A 14813-nucleotide genomic window follows, 5' to 3' on the forward strand; every position below is an offset into this window, starting at 1 on the left:
ATGCCTTCCCCATCTGAAAAGCCTACAGATTATCACAGCAGACATTATCGAATTTACAACCAGCCGCTCGGACAGCTGCCCTATTTTCTACAGTTAATGGAAAAGGAACTAATCTGGTTAAGAGCGTAGAACTAGTTCATAAATCTGGGTGCACAAGACAGTTAAAGCTGTCACGTCTCCTCTGGAGAGGAGCAACTGAATTAAACTGTCAGCTTTCTACTTGCCGTCTCTGGACGGGTAGCAAGCCCTTCTGTAAACTGGACTAATGAGATACTCAGCATTAACATAAAGCACGTCAGTTCCCAACAGGTCATAATAGCGGTGCTGGAATCAGGGAGTTTGCATTTAACGATGGAGAATAGTCAAATATAGATATGGAAGGCGTTTCGGTCTCTGCAAGCATCCTTCTGATTAAATGCAACTGTTTTGTTCTAATCTACTTTGTGCTGGGGTGGCCCAATAATATCCAGTGGCAATGAATATGTTACTGTTGAGAGGGAAGCTGAATAATTAAACCAATTCAACTTTCTACAGTTTTTCATTGTAGCTAAATTAATCTTTATAACAACAAGTTAATCTTTATAATAACAGTAAATTAATCTTTATAACAACAATAATAATATACTGCCCTTAAGGATAAATTACGGTCCACTTGGAGCAGTTTACAAAGTATGTTATTACTATCCTCACAACTATCACCCTGTAAGGTGGGTAGGGCTGAGAGAGCTCTGAGAGAGCTGTGACTGACGTCACCCAGCTGGCTTCAAGCGGAAGAGTAGGGAATCAAACCCAGTTCTCCAGATTAGAGTCCTGCCGCTGTTAACCACTACACCAAACTGACTCTACACCAAACTGGCTCTATACCAAACTGCTTTAACAGCAGCGCTCAGGTAGGGAAGATTAATAATGCACCCAGAAAAAACACCCTTCATTATCCTTAATAGACATTATCCCACATCCTTTTTGCATCCAAGTCATGATCACCTTGTTGAAGAGGTCTCCAATGGTCTTTCTTCAACATCCCAGCATGCCTAAAACAGTGCACCATGTCCCAGTGGAATCTTTAATGACTAAACAACAGCTGATTCTTAACTATAACAATACCTATGCAAGCAGCGTTCAGACAGATGGCACGCATCCAGAGGTTAATGCTATATGGTGGTCAGCCCACTAGATTGGTCTAATGTTAGTGTAGCAATTACCAGGTTTTTTAAAGGTCCCCTCGATGGCCCCCAGTGGCACATGGGTGGAGGGAAACGGGCAGTCAAGGAAAATGGCACCAACATGAGGAGGGCCTTCATAAATGCACTTTCCTATCCACATGGCATGCAAATGTGCTTGGGCTGCAATCTTTCCAAAAACATTGTGGCCGAATCCACACTTCCTTTTTGTTTCTGCGCCTTTTTCTCAAGCGGTGCGCTATTCATGCAGATACTCACACGCTTTCCCATTCCGCGTGTTCCCCGCCATCACCGCACCACTATTGCGCCTTCCCTCAAAACCACGTGATATTGGCGGAAATCCGTTTTCTCCCCTTTTTTTCCACAGTGCATAAAGGTCAGTATACCGGTAAACCAACCGTAGTGAGCAGCGAAAAGAAACGGTCACTGGAGTCAAGATATCGGTATACTGGATAATTGACCCTTTTTAAAAAAGGGGGGGGGAAGTGACGAGCGCTGTCAATTCTGACGGCGGAGGATGGAACCGCCCACTGTGACGCTTTACTCAGTGGCGTGTGGAGAACTGATTGCGCCATAAAGACGCAATGGAAGGGTGAATGTGAAGATGCACAGCATGGTAGTGGAATGAACCCGATTGCCACGACTGCGCAAGATAAGTGGATGGTGAGTGAGTGTGGATTCGGCCTGTATCAATCTAGGTTTGGGTAATATTGCAGCAAAGCAGGGGGAAAAACAAGACCACCCTGCACATTGGCGAAATCAAGAGCAAGCCCATGCACAGGCTTTCTCTGTGGTGGCCCCTACCCTGCGGAATGGCCTGCCTGAGGAGGTCAGGAGAGCCCCCATTCTCCTGGCTTTCTGCAAAGGATGCAAAACTGAATCATTCAAAAAAGGTTTTTTACTCCGATAGGAGGGCCATATTGTAGGCAAGGGATCTCAGATGATCCGCTAATGAGTTAGAAACCATAGACATCACCACTATGTTGCACTGGATTCCTGTTAATGCCATGTCTTTGTGAACTTGTATCTATTTACCCTATGGCATTGTTTATGGAAATGTTCTTGATACTGACTGCACTAATCTCACATTGTGTAATCCGCCTTGAGTCTCAATGAGAAAGGCGGACTATAAATGATATTAATCAATCAATCAATCAATCAATTGATACGATGGTGAATGATTAGAGGACAATATAGTGTGTATGCTACACACAGACAGACACACACATTCCAGCCTGGATACCAGGAGAACAGAACTTCCATGTGGACACAAGCCAACTCTTCCAACCAATATTGAGCTTCGAATAAAGTGCTGGTTAACTCAATCCACATCTTAAAGCCACCACCCACTTCCTTGACTCTGATTAGCAAATTTAGATGTGAAAATCACAGTTGAAGCAAATCCTTGAACCTCAATCCCAGGCTGCCTCATTCAACCTGGGATAAGTTATCATGCAATCAACAACTGGGTTCTTGCTCAGCACAGGGAGGGTTCACAGTTCCATAATGAAACACAATGGTGGGAGATACAGGAGTTTTCTTCACAACACTGCCAAAATTATCCAGTTACGTTTTGTTGCTACTGAACTCAGCCTTCCAGAATACTCCGCAAGAGGAAAAGGGTGACCTTGTAGCTTGTACAGTAACGAAAGGTTTTCCAGATTCCTGAGTCTGCCCACTCATATTTTTCACGAGACTTGTCCCCCACCAGAGTCCACTTCTTGTTTTGGATTTTCCTTAGGCACAAATCTTGCAAGTCTACTCTGTAAACTTGATTCTATCAGTAAGTAGCCCAAACCACGTTCTGCAAAGACCTGGGGCCTCCAGCCATTACACTCGTCTCCAGCCATTACACTAACAAAATGCTGAATGAAGTATCTTTTTTAATTACACAAGATGCTTAAGCACTTTCAGGATCAAACACAGCAGTGAGATTCAAACGCCGGGGGAACTAAATGGGGAAAAATAATAACAGAAGGCTCTGCAAAAATCTGGCAACTTTCTGAGACTCTCTGTGAATCTGAGACTCACAAATCAAAACGCAGGAGCCTTTTAGATAAGGAGCAAAGGACTCTCATTTGCCTGTTCAACTCCATGCCAAGTTTCCGTCGGTTGCTTGCTGGAAACTTCTTGAAGTAAGAACTGTAGGGGTGGGGGAAACAGTGGACAACATCTTCTGCCATGGCACAGCAAGACATCAGTGGGACTGCACTAAAACGGAGCCTGTCGACCACCTCGGTGAAGTGATGTGGTCTGAAGGTTAACATAACCCCAATTAAATCCAAGAAGCACTTCTAAGAATTAATTCGCTTTTTCACAGCACAACCCCCAAAGTATTATTGCTCTTTCTTCTCCCCTCTTTTCTCCCCTGACTTTAAACAAACAGCAAGGATGTGTGGTGATGCATCATTTATAAATTACCTTGTTCGCACGCCAGCAAAAAAATAAAAATAAAAATTATACAATCAACACCCACCCCAAAACACTGCTTTGAAAAACAAAAACGCAGACTCCTGCTGCGGACTCCGGCAATGTTTGATGGAAGGCCTTCAAAAGAGTTCACAGTTTAATGTGGGCTGTTTGAGTGGAGACGTGGATCTTTACCTGCTGTCCCTTGTCACTCCCTGGAAACTTGGAGGCAGATGTTGCCCCGCTAAGTTGTCTCTGATGTGGCTCTCTGTCCTCGTCTCCCCACTACAACAGAGTCAAACTACATTAGATCTCTTCTTTTTGTGCCTCAGGCATGTTTGGGAGCGCAGCTGTGTCCACCCCCACTCTACCTTTGGTGTTTCAGCCCCCCCTCAGGCAGCAAATGTGAGACCAAAAAAACACTGTTCTTCCATTCTTTCCTACATCTGCTGACAATCCAGAAGCCGCACTGCAGGCTGCTGTGGAACCGGGCCTCTGCTCAGAACAGATGTCTAAGACAACCTGCTAGCTCACACCTGTACAAACCTCGCTCACCTCACCGATTGCTGGCTGAAAAATTTATGACTCCAAGGAGTTCCGTCCACAATCAAAGCCTCTGCGATCCACGGCAGGCAGCCCTCAAATTGGTCCAGCGTGGTATTAATAGCTGGCGTTCATAAGAAAAAGAGTGCATTAAAAAAAAAGAGGATGAAGAAGAAGAAAAGGCCACCTTTTCTTCCTTGATCCTTCATCCTTCAGTTCTAGTAGTTTGATCAAGATCTTGAATTCAAATGTGAATTCTTTGGCAAACCTAAACAACATGAGAAGAACCTATTTTGCTTCATTTGCTATTTATCATGGCAGTTCTGTACGTGCGTGGCTTTGTTTACTGATTCGTACTCACACGAGGTATTGCAGCAGATCTGTACGGAGGAACTTATGAATAAATGAGTCGATTTCCCTTCGGGGTATAAAACATGCTGTTTTCCAAATAGAAGCTGCGTTCTTACAGCACCACAAGTCACATCCAAAAGACGATTACTGTGTTTAGCACTCAGCCGAAAGCCGAACCACTGACCTTGCTTTGGACCACAGCTTCATTCCATCTTGCTTTCTGTCTCCAGTCTTTTTAACCAGATCAAGTACCACCTGCCCAGGGAGAGGTGTGTGGGTTTTGTTTTTGTTTGTTTAAGAGCTATCAGAAGTCCTGTTTCCTGATGATCTCAAAGTTGATCTCTTTTTATTTCTGGTCATTCAAGAAGCATGCAGAAGATCACCTCTTTCTGGGACTGCTGAAATCAGGCAGGTCCAATAAAAGGCAATCAATATTTAAAATGGTTTATCTGTAGCAGGCAGAAATGTTAGTGCAGAAGACATTCCTTTGGCATATGCATTAAGAGAGAGGAGGGCAAAGTGTTTTTTTCTTATTTATTTTCATGGGATCACACCAGTGTGCAGTGTAATGGACCAGTTCCATCATCTGTGGGGGTGGACTGGTTTCCTGACATTTATACATCTGGCTGGCAACTCTTCCTCCATCCAGTCTCTATCCAAATTCACTATTATTTCAAGCAGCTACTATTTCTATTCCAATGGTCTTCAACCTTTACAGGCCTTGGATCCACCTTTAACCCATCAGCAGCAGCATGGGAGTTGCAAGAACACGACAGGAAGTCATATGATGTATAAGTCATGTGACAGGAAGAAAGGAAGTCAGAGTTATGACCTCAGGAAGAGGAGAAGTCAGAGTTATGACTTCACCGGTTTCAAAGACAGGACCATAGGAGGAAGACCAAGAGAGCCTATGACAGGAAACACAAGCTGGGCAACAGGCCAGAAATCAGTTACGGAGGAATCCTTTCCAAAGCTGAATGACCTCACCTTGCCGTCTCTGCTGTTCTTCCCAATGTGCATACAAAGAGGGCCCTGATTCACAAACAGATGACCACTGTTGTATGGATTGCAGGGCTGTTGTACAGTTAAAGGAATCCTACTTAACAATACGGGTTTTAATTGCTCAGTTGACTGGTTCTACTCCCCACTTGCAAGTGAACAAAAATAGTGGCGGTGAAAAAAAACCTGGTTTTGGATCGTACAAACACGGCATTGTGTCTCAGTGAGAAAGGCAGACTATAAACAATGTTAATAAATAAATAAAATCACAGCAGACACATTCTTAGAAGAGGCATTCTCTCCTGCATCTGAAGAAGAGAACTGTGGTTCTCGAAAGCTTCTGCTACAGTAAAGTTGGCTCGTCTTAAAGGTGCTACTGGACTCTTTTCTATTTTGCTACTACAGACTAACACGGCTAACTCCTCTGGATCTATTCTCTCCTGTGTAAGAGAGAAGGATGAATGCCTCTTGAGGATGCTACTCTCGGTTTCCCCAAAGTACTTGTATTAAAAATAGCTTTTTTTAAAAAAATGCCATTTGATCAGTCAGAACACCTTAAAAGTTGATCAGAAAGTTTAATTCGCTCAAAGTAACTGATAAACAGATAAGCATTGCAGCCCTAATTCATCGACTTTCAAAGACAAAGGACTGCATTCTGCGGACTTCTTCCACAGTGGTGGTACTTTCTGCTAGAGCCAGGAGTCCTCCTTTGTTACAGGAGGAGCTGAAAAGCACCACCCCTACTGGAACAAGTCCATGGGATTCAGTCCAGAGCCTGGTGGTGCTATCACAACATCTTGGATAGTTAAAGTTGTATCCCAACAACTTCATCCATTTGTTCTCATTTCAGAGGAGGTCTATTTTTCATATTCTTTGTAAAAGTCAAATGGAATAACCAAATTTATTCCTGTGAATCACATCAGTGCTGCAAATATGTCTCCTTTTCCCAGAATGCTCAGCCCCCTCCCCAGGGTCTTCAAAATGCACAGAAATTTTATACCACTTTTTGGGATCATCAGCACAGAGTTGTAAGCGGCACTACTGCAGTCCAAGTTCTGCTCACAACCTGAGTTCGATCATGGCAAAAGCTGAGTTCAGGCAGCCAGCTCAAGGTTGACTCAGCCTTCCATCCTTCCGAGGTCGGTAAAATGAGTACCCAGTTTCCTGGGGGTAAAGTGTAGATGACTGGGGAAGGCAATGGCAAACCACCCCGTAACAAAAATCTGCCAAGAAAACATTGTGATGCGACATCCCCCCATGGGTCAGTAATGACTCGGAGCTTGCACAGGGGACTACCTTTACCTTATAATAATAATGGAAAAGGTAGAATAAAGCCAGGTGTCCTTTGATGCTTGTATTGTTATCATGCAAAGTGCCAGCACATCAAGGGTTTACAGATGAGCGCCAGTCCTCTGGTTTACATTAACTGCATATAAATTAAATTTAGAGTGATAGCAAAGTTGCCTGTTTTTATGGGATTTCTACAGCCTCCTTAGAGGCCTTAATCTGAAACAAAAACAACTCACCCCCCACCCCATACTGTCAACTTAAGAGGCCTACAGAGGTCTCCACTTCAGGCTGTGCAGGTTCGTAAAGGTCCGTAAAAGCTGCAGGGGTAAATGCTTGAAATGGAATCATGCGAAGGCAACTCCATGTGCCAAGCTGTTGAGAGGCCTCATCCTAAGAGGGTTCTGATAATTTCAAGTGCAACCCTCCCTTTGTTTTGCAGGACGAATTGGTGTGAACACTGCCAGTTCTCGGGAAAGCACCATTACACAAAACACTTGTTGTTTCAAACCACTGTCATGCTGTCATTACAATTTCAACACCCATTTCACCACCATGTGAAGATTCATACAAGCCCCATGAATCTCCATTCAGCGTAGGCAGGCTCACCCACGTACCAAAAGCTGCTGTCTAGATAGCAGCTCTCCAGTCATACGAGATACCCCACGGCTCAAAACACACACAGGTGCAAACAAACCTCATCTCCTTGCTGCGGCCGCATCAAAGACACTCTGTCATACTGCCGCCTCAGCAGAGCCCACAGCGCATCCAGTCGGCCCTGCAAAGAGGAGACTTTGGATTAGCTGGCGTACAGTACAGCCGTTCTCAGAACCATTAGCTGTCCTTGGATGTGTCCTGGGGAGCAGTTTCAGCCAAATGACAGTGCAGTACGAGGAATGCTCTTTAAATGGGGCGCTATTAGGCATAAATTCTGCTTAATGGGAACACATTGAGCCAGCGATGTGTGATTAAGTAAGTGGTTCTTAACAATGTGTTAAATGAGTGGGAAATTCTAAGTTCTGATCTTTTATAACTTTTGGAGAGGTTTTGCTTCTCCCCCTCACAATGCCTGGAGATTAAATATGGAAATCAGCAGGGCTTTTTTTCAGCTGGAATGTGGCGCAATGGAGTTCTGGAACCTCTTGAAAATGGTCACATGGCTGGTGGCCCCGCCCCCTGATCTCCAGACAGAGGGGAGTTTAGATTGCCTTAGGGGCAGTCTAAACTCCCCTCTGTCTGGAGATCAGGGGGCGGGGCCACCAGCCATGTGACCATTTTCTCCGAGGGCAACCCACTGAGTTCCACCACCTCTTTTCCCAGAAAAAAAGCCCTGGAAATCAGCATCCCACATCCTTTACGATCTCATTGAGTAAAGCTATTCTGTTTTAAAGGGATTTTTGATAAATGCTGAATAAGTTCCCCAAGGTTTACTTCCGGGAGGGATCACCTTTTAATGGTTTTTCACTGCAATCCTAACTAGGTCTACTCAGAATCCTACTCAATAGGGCTTACTCCCAGAAAAATGGGTTTTAGGATCGCACTCAAAGATTTAAAGCCTTCCAACACTAAGAAAACAGCACTTGCCTGTCAGCCTTCCATCCCTCACTTTAGCAAAACGTACCACTCGCATTCCCTTTCACAGGTAGCACGCACTGAGAAACTGAGGCTGCTTTCCCTTTTCAGAAGTGACCCTGGGCAGCCACACGCAAATGCTTTCTGTCCTGATCCTTTCCTGGCAGCCCTTCCAGATACTTAGCTGGCTACATCTGACGAAGAGAGCTGTGATTCTCGAAAGCTTATGCTACAGTCAAGTTGGTTAGTCTTAAAGGTGCTACTGGACTCTTTTCGATTTGGCTACTACAGACTAACACGGCTCACTCCTCTGGATCTTAGCGGGCTACAGACACTCTTGTATGGTATTGCTAGATTTATTTAATTTTCTTCATTTATACCCCGCCATTCTCCCCAACAGGGAGATTCACAGGACCCAAAGTGGCTTACACTGCACTCCTCTCCTCCACTTCTTTGGGACTTGAGAGAGCTGGGCCTGCATTTAAGCAACTGAAGGATACCCTAAGTTCAAGCATCTAGGCTCCCACTACCTGCAGCTGCCAAGGACCCTCACCCACATTGCACATATAACACAGTATGCTTTAGCACTGGCCGCAGCGTCCCTCTGCCACCTATTTACCTGTGTGTTACGTGCTGTCAAGTCGCCTCCAACCTATGGCGATCCTATGAATGAAAGACCTCCAAAATGCCCCATCGTTAACAGAACTGCTCAGCTCATGCAAACTGGAGGATATGGCTTCTTTTACTGAGTCAAGCCATCTCATTTTGGGGTTTCCTCTTTTCCTATTGCCTTCCACTTTTCTTAGCATGATTGACTTTTCCCGAGAATCTTGTCTTCTGATGATGTGGTCAAAGAACGGTAGCTGCAGTTTTGTCATTTTAGCTTCTAAGGAGAATTCAGGCTTGATGTGATCTGGAACCCACTTATTTGTCTTTTTGGCCGCCCATAGTATTCGCAAAACTCTCCTCCAGCACTGCATTTCAAATGTGGTTTGATATGTGCTTTGTACTTATGCACTTAGCATATTGTTATCCCATGGCTCTCCTCTTCTCCTTAAATAACATGGTTAAGCTAAGACTGGGGAAAGGTCATCCAATGAATTTTGTAGCCAAGCGGCATTTGAACCCAAGGCCAACACTTGAGCCACTACACCACTCCGGCTGTCATCACCCACATCTTCTCCTGGCATCCTTAAACCAGCATAGACATGATTCTGGCTCCTCCAGACTGCCCAACTGTTTAACAGCCAACCCCTGTTTGCTTTAACCATGGCATTAAACGGCACGAAGATTTAAAGAGTACCTTAATTGGTGTGTACCACTTCGCCTGAACAGGCTGTGAGGTAGGTTTGGGTTTTGGTGCCCTAGGTTGATACGGTTCGTCTGGTTCTTCAGGAACGGTTACCACTGCGTTTTTGGCCTTCTCTAGCCGGGCACCTTCTTCGGTTGATCCTTTATCACCCCAGCGAACCTGAGCAAACCAAGACCCGTTATCAAAGCTTGTGAAATGCTATTTGCCAGGCCTCTGTATTGTCATCAGACTTGAGAGCAATTCTCTGCTAAATAAGAAATTTAACCTCGCAGCTTAAGCAAACCTGTGGCTCTTTGTTCCGGTTCAAGCAGCTTTCCCCAACACAAGAAGCGGTCCTTAGGAGAAGGTTCCTTGTGTTGGAGGAAACCATCACCACTAGTGGAATGGAGCTGCAGAACTCAAGTTAATGTGTTCAGATTGCAACAGTCGTATCCCCACCCCATGTCAATGTTTTTCTCCTTAGGAAGAGTACTTTGGGGGGAAGTTGTGTGATTGGAAACCAAGTTGCCTGCAGCGACATGAACATAAGACGGGACTTGAAGCTGCCCCAGACCGAGTCTATCAAGTTCAGTATCGTCTTCTCTGACCGGCAGCACTCTAGAGTCTCGGGTCTTTCACATTACCACCTATCAGACACCTTTTTACTTGGGAGATGCTAGGGAATTAACCCAGGAATTTCTGCATGTCAATGCTCTGTCACAGCCATGGTCCTTGGCCACGGCATATCATGAGGCAAGGATGCTGAAGAAAACAGGGTGGCACCTACCTGTAACTGCTGTTCATCTCGTGTTCTTCTGTGCAGGCACATGTGAGAACTGCACATCTGCAGTTTCCATGTGGGACTACACAGAAGACACGACGATGAAAACAGGGTTGCATCAACTTGCAACTGTTGTTCATCAAGTGTTCTTCTGTGCAGGCACATACGGTAATTGCATATGCGCAGGCCTGCGCACGTGCAGTTTCCGTGTGGGACTGCACAGAAAACATGATGATGAACTTGCAGGGATCTAAACCACGCTTGGGTGCCTGCAGGAGCATATCAGTCAACAAGGCATCCGGAGCATTGTCCCGGCAATGGGCTGCACTCTAACAATGGATCAAGTTGTCCTGCATGGTGGGGGGTGTCTTGAGCCCCACCTCCCTGGAAAAGAGTGCTCTGTTTTACAGAGGCTATGGTCTGTTGAGGAGGTGGGTGCTCGAGTGAGACTAGAATACTTTCTGCTATCTCAGGATGTGGTATAGAAGTGGAGAAGAAACTTCTGGTACAGCTTTTGGGGCTGAATCTAAGGACGTGATCAGGGCTATCTCCACTAGTGAAAGAGACATTTCTTCTCTTGGGGGTCTTGAAGTGGGAGTTATAAATGTGCCCCAGGGATAGGTTCCTGGACTCTTTCACAGGGAGGAGCCAGACTGCCCACAACTCAAGTATCTCTCTAAACTGGAATGGCTACAGTCCTAAGCCGAGTTACACATTTATAAGTCCACTGATTTCAGTGGGCTTAGAAGGGGTGTAAGTTTGTTTAGGATTGCACTGTAAAACCTACATTCAATAAGAGGTAGCAGCACTCCCAATTTGTAGTGTGTGTTAAGGTTTGTTTAGTTTTGACATTAAAAATGACTATTCTAACACATTTAACAGGATGTCAAGATAAGGAGGAGATCAAAACTGAGCACCAATGTTAGAAATGGAGAAATCACTCACATCAAAACAGATTAGAAAAGGAGGTTTGGGAACTGGTTATACAAAGGCCAGTTTCGCATTTGTTGTATCTCTAGATACCTCTAAGCTTCCTCATTTCCAGGTTTTTGTGAGTGAGAAATTTGTATGAAAATATATAACCAGGGCTTTTTTTCTGGGAAGAGAGGTGGTGGAACTCAGTGGGTTGCCCTAGGAGAAAATGGTCACATGGCTGGTGGCCCCGCCCCTGATCTCCAGACAGAGGGGAGTTTAGATTGAGCAGTGCGGAGGGCAATCTCAACTCTCCTCTGTCTGGAGATCAGGGGGTGGGGCCACCAGCCACGTGACCATTTTCAAGAAGTTCCAGAACTCCGTTCCACTGCGTTCCAGCTGAAAAAAAGCCCTGTATATAACTAAATTCTAAAAATGGGCCTCAAGAAATCAAGTCAGAGAGCAAACAAAGTGAGCTGATTCACACAATCACTGCATGATTTCTCATTTCCTGTACTACCTAACATATTACAGATGTGGATTTGAAACAAATGGACAGACAGACGGATGGGACCCCCTCTTCCCCCAAGGTTCTCCCCCATTTTATATTCACAACAATCCTGTAAGGTAGGTTAGGCCCGGAAAGAATGACTGGGCCCTGGGTCACCCAACAAGCTTCATGGCTAAATGGAGATGTCAAACTGTGTTTCTGCCATTCTAAGCTGACAATCTTATCACTGCACCAGACTAGCATTAATTCACCTTTAGGCCATATAGTGAGTTCATGAGATCTGAACCGCAAACTTCCAGTCTCTTTTGAACTCCAGCTAGCTGTATCAGAGGCAAAACATCACATATAATGTCACCCTTGTTAGATTCCTTGGCTGGGCCACAATTGAAATACTCATACTCAGCTATCATTTTTTCCATAAGATTTTTTTTTAAATCAAGATTGCCTTGAAAACTCTCTCTCTCTCTCTCTCTCTCTCTCTCTCTCTCTCACTGGTCTTTTGGAACAAGCCTCTCTCTCTTTTCTCAAAGCCACTAAAGTTCCGAGGAGCTGGAACTGATGAAATCAGTTCCTTCCAAATCGATGGAAAGATGCCTAGGATTGTGCTATAGCTAAGAGACACATTCTAGAAAGACTGACATCATGGGGGAAGCAAGTCAATTGGCTATAGTGAGCATCTAGCAACTACTACAAAAATCCATTTTAGCTTCAAGAATCCAAGAAGGCCTTGAAACACAAGTGTGACCTGCAAACCTCTCAAGTCAGAACACGGGTCCTTGAACCCAAAGTACATAAAAGATTATATCTGCTAAGTCAGAGTTCCTGAATGGGGCCATAAGGGCAGGGCCATGATTCAGCTGTAGAGTATCTACTTTGCATGCAGAATGTCCTGAGTTCAAGCCCCGATGCTTCCTGTTAAAGAGATCAGGAAGGAGGTGATATGGAAGACCTCACTATCTGAGATTCTGGACAGCTGCTGCCAGTCCAAGTAGAAAACAGTGATTATGATGGACAAATGGTCTGATACAATATAAGGCAGATTCACGTGTTCGTGTAGGAACTGTACAGAGGATGCCTTCAGTTCCATGGAAGGAAGGTGGAAAATCATGAATAATATCATTCATGTGTATGATCGCTGTTCTACTGCAGCCATTTGCATTGGCCGTTCTAAGTACAAAGCCGAGTCATTGGTCTCCTGTTATTCTACATCTCAGATGTGTCCCTCCGCAGTACCAACCTCCATTCTTTTAATCCCTCCGACTCCTCGTCCGCCGTAATAGGAAGCGTCCACCGTTGGCCATTTTTTCGAGGGCAACGGATCCTCTTCTTCTTCCTGGGTGGGGCGGGGGGGGGGGGAATCAATCAGTCAATATATATATATATAATTGCTCTTAGGTAAAGCATTAAACACCAATTTCTCTTTAAAAAATTGTAGCGGAAACACAGGACAGCAACAGAAGATGTGCTGTCTCAGGAGTAGTATACAGAATGTTCTATAAAGGAACAGCCTATAAGAAACCTTACTCCAGAAGAGTTTAACACACTCTGATTGCAACTGGAAACTAACCAGCTGCAGCCACAGGAACCTGGCCTTCCAGCCTTCTTCATGTGGACTAGCTCAAAAAGAGTTCACATTGTATGCGATAGGAGGAGATATGAGCAAAAGCACTCCAGGCGGTTGCTGGGCAGCCACATCGACGTTTGAAGCTGCCCTATATCGAGTCAAGATTGCTGATCGACAAAAGTCAGGATTGTTTACTCTGACTGGCAGTGGATCTCCAGGGTCTCAGGTAAACCTTTTTACAGAACCCACCGCCTGGTTCTTTTGAATGCGATGCCAGGGATTGAACCTGAGACCTCCTGCATGCAAAGCAGGCGTTCCACCACCAAGCCATGGCCCTCCCCTTCCAAGCATTCACTGCTGCTTCCTGATTACATATTCTTTCCCCTTCCATACAAAACATGAACACTTCCTGGATCGTCAAGCCTGGAGTTGACTGGAAAGCTCAGCTTCTGTCCCTTACTTTAAGAGGGCTGGCACTGAGAACAGCAGCAATCCCGGAACTTAAAAATGCTTAGCTTTGCCTGGAACATGCAGATAAACTTTATCAAAAAGTCAGTATGCCCCCCTCTCCCCAAACACCATGAGTTTCTGGTGAGCACAAGCATCACTTAAATGTCGGCAGCACCTCCGACAGTGCAACAAGACCCTCACATGGGGCTAGGGATGTTACAGAATTTTGTTGCCGCTCCTATTCAAGTCAGAAAGTTTCCTCAACGGCTGCTCAGAGCTCAGGGTGCAATTGCAGCCTGCTTTTTCCCAAAGTTGCAAAATTAGATGACACAATTGACAATACCTGGCTTTGCATTAAAATGGCGCATAATGTATTGTTATGTGCTGTCAAGTCGCCTCCGACCTATGGCGACCCTATGAATGAAAGTCCTCCAAAATGTCCTATCATTAACAGACTTGCTCACATCCTGCAAACTGGATGGCATGGTTTCTTATACTGAGTCAAGCCATCTCGTTTTAGGTCTTCCTGTTTTTCTACTGCTTTCTACTTTTCCTAGCATTATTGACTTTTCCAGAGACTCTTGTCTTCTCATGATGTGACCAAAGTACAATAGCCTCAGTTTTGTCATTTTAGCTTCTAGGGAGAATTCAGGCTTGATTTGATCTAGTACCCACTTATTTGTCTTTTTGGCTATCCATGGTATCTGCAAAACTCTCCTCCAGCACCACATTTCAAATGAATCAACTGCATAATGTTATTAAGGCCATAAAAATGCCAAATGAAATAGGGAAACTAGAAAAAGAGATGAGTGGGATTAAAAAACACTAGCAACAAAGATGCATGAAAGCAATGAGAAATGAAAAAAGGGCATTTTTATGCATCACTTGATGGAGCTCTCTGCCACCACCCAAAGTCGCGCTGTTTCACTTAGAGACAATTAACTGGTTCATCTTGACACTGT

At 44.8% G+C, this 14813-nt stretch overlaps 1 protein-coding gene across 2 annotated transcripts in view; it reads right to left on the minus strand.

Moving 5' to 3' along the window:
* ANTXR2 (ANTXR cell adhesion molecule 2) overlaps positions 1–14813 on the minus strand; it is a 160879-nt gene that overhangs the window by 56557 nt on the left and 89509 nt on the right. For both annotated transcript variants that reach the window (XM_054990122.1, XM_054990121.1), the window contains exons 14-16: positions 13075–13170; positions 9646–9813; positions 7468–7548 (exon numbers count right to left, since the gene is read on the minus strand). In XM_054990122.1, coding sequence (XP_054846097.1) covers positions 7468–7548; positions 9646–9813; positions 13075–13170 — 345 coding nt within the window. The remainder of the gene's footprint in view (positions 1–7467; positions 7549–9645; positions 9814–13074; positions 13171–14813) is intronic.

This window comes from Eublepharis macularius, chromosome 10, assembly GCF_028583425.1.
Source record: "Eublepharis macularius isolate TG4126 chromosome 10, MPM_Emac_v1.0, whole genome shotgun sequence".
Classification (NCBI taxonomy): domain Eukaryota; kingdom Metazoa; phylum Chordata; class Lepidosauria; order Squamata; family Eublepharidae; genus Eublepharis; species Eublepharis macularius.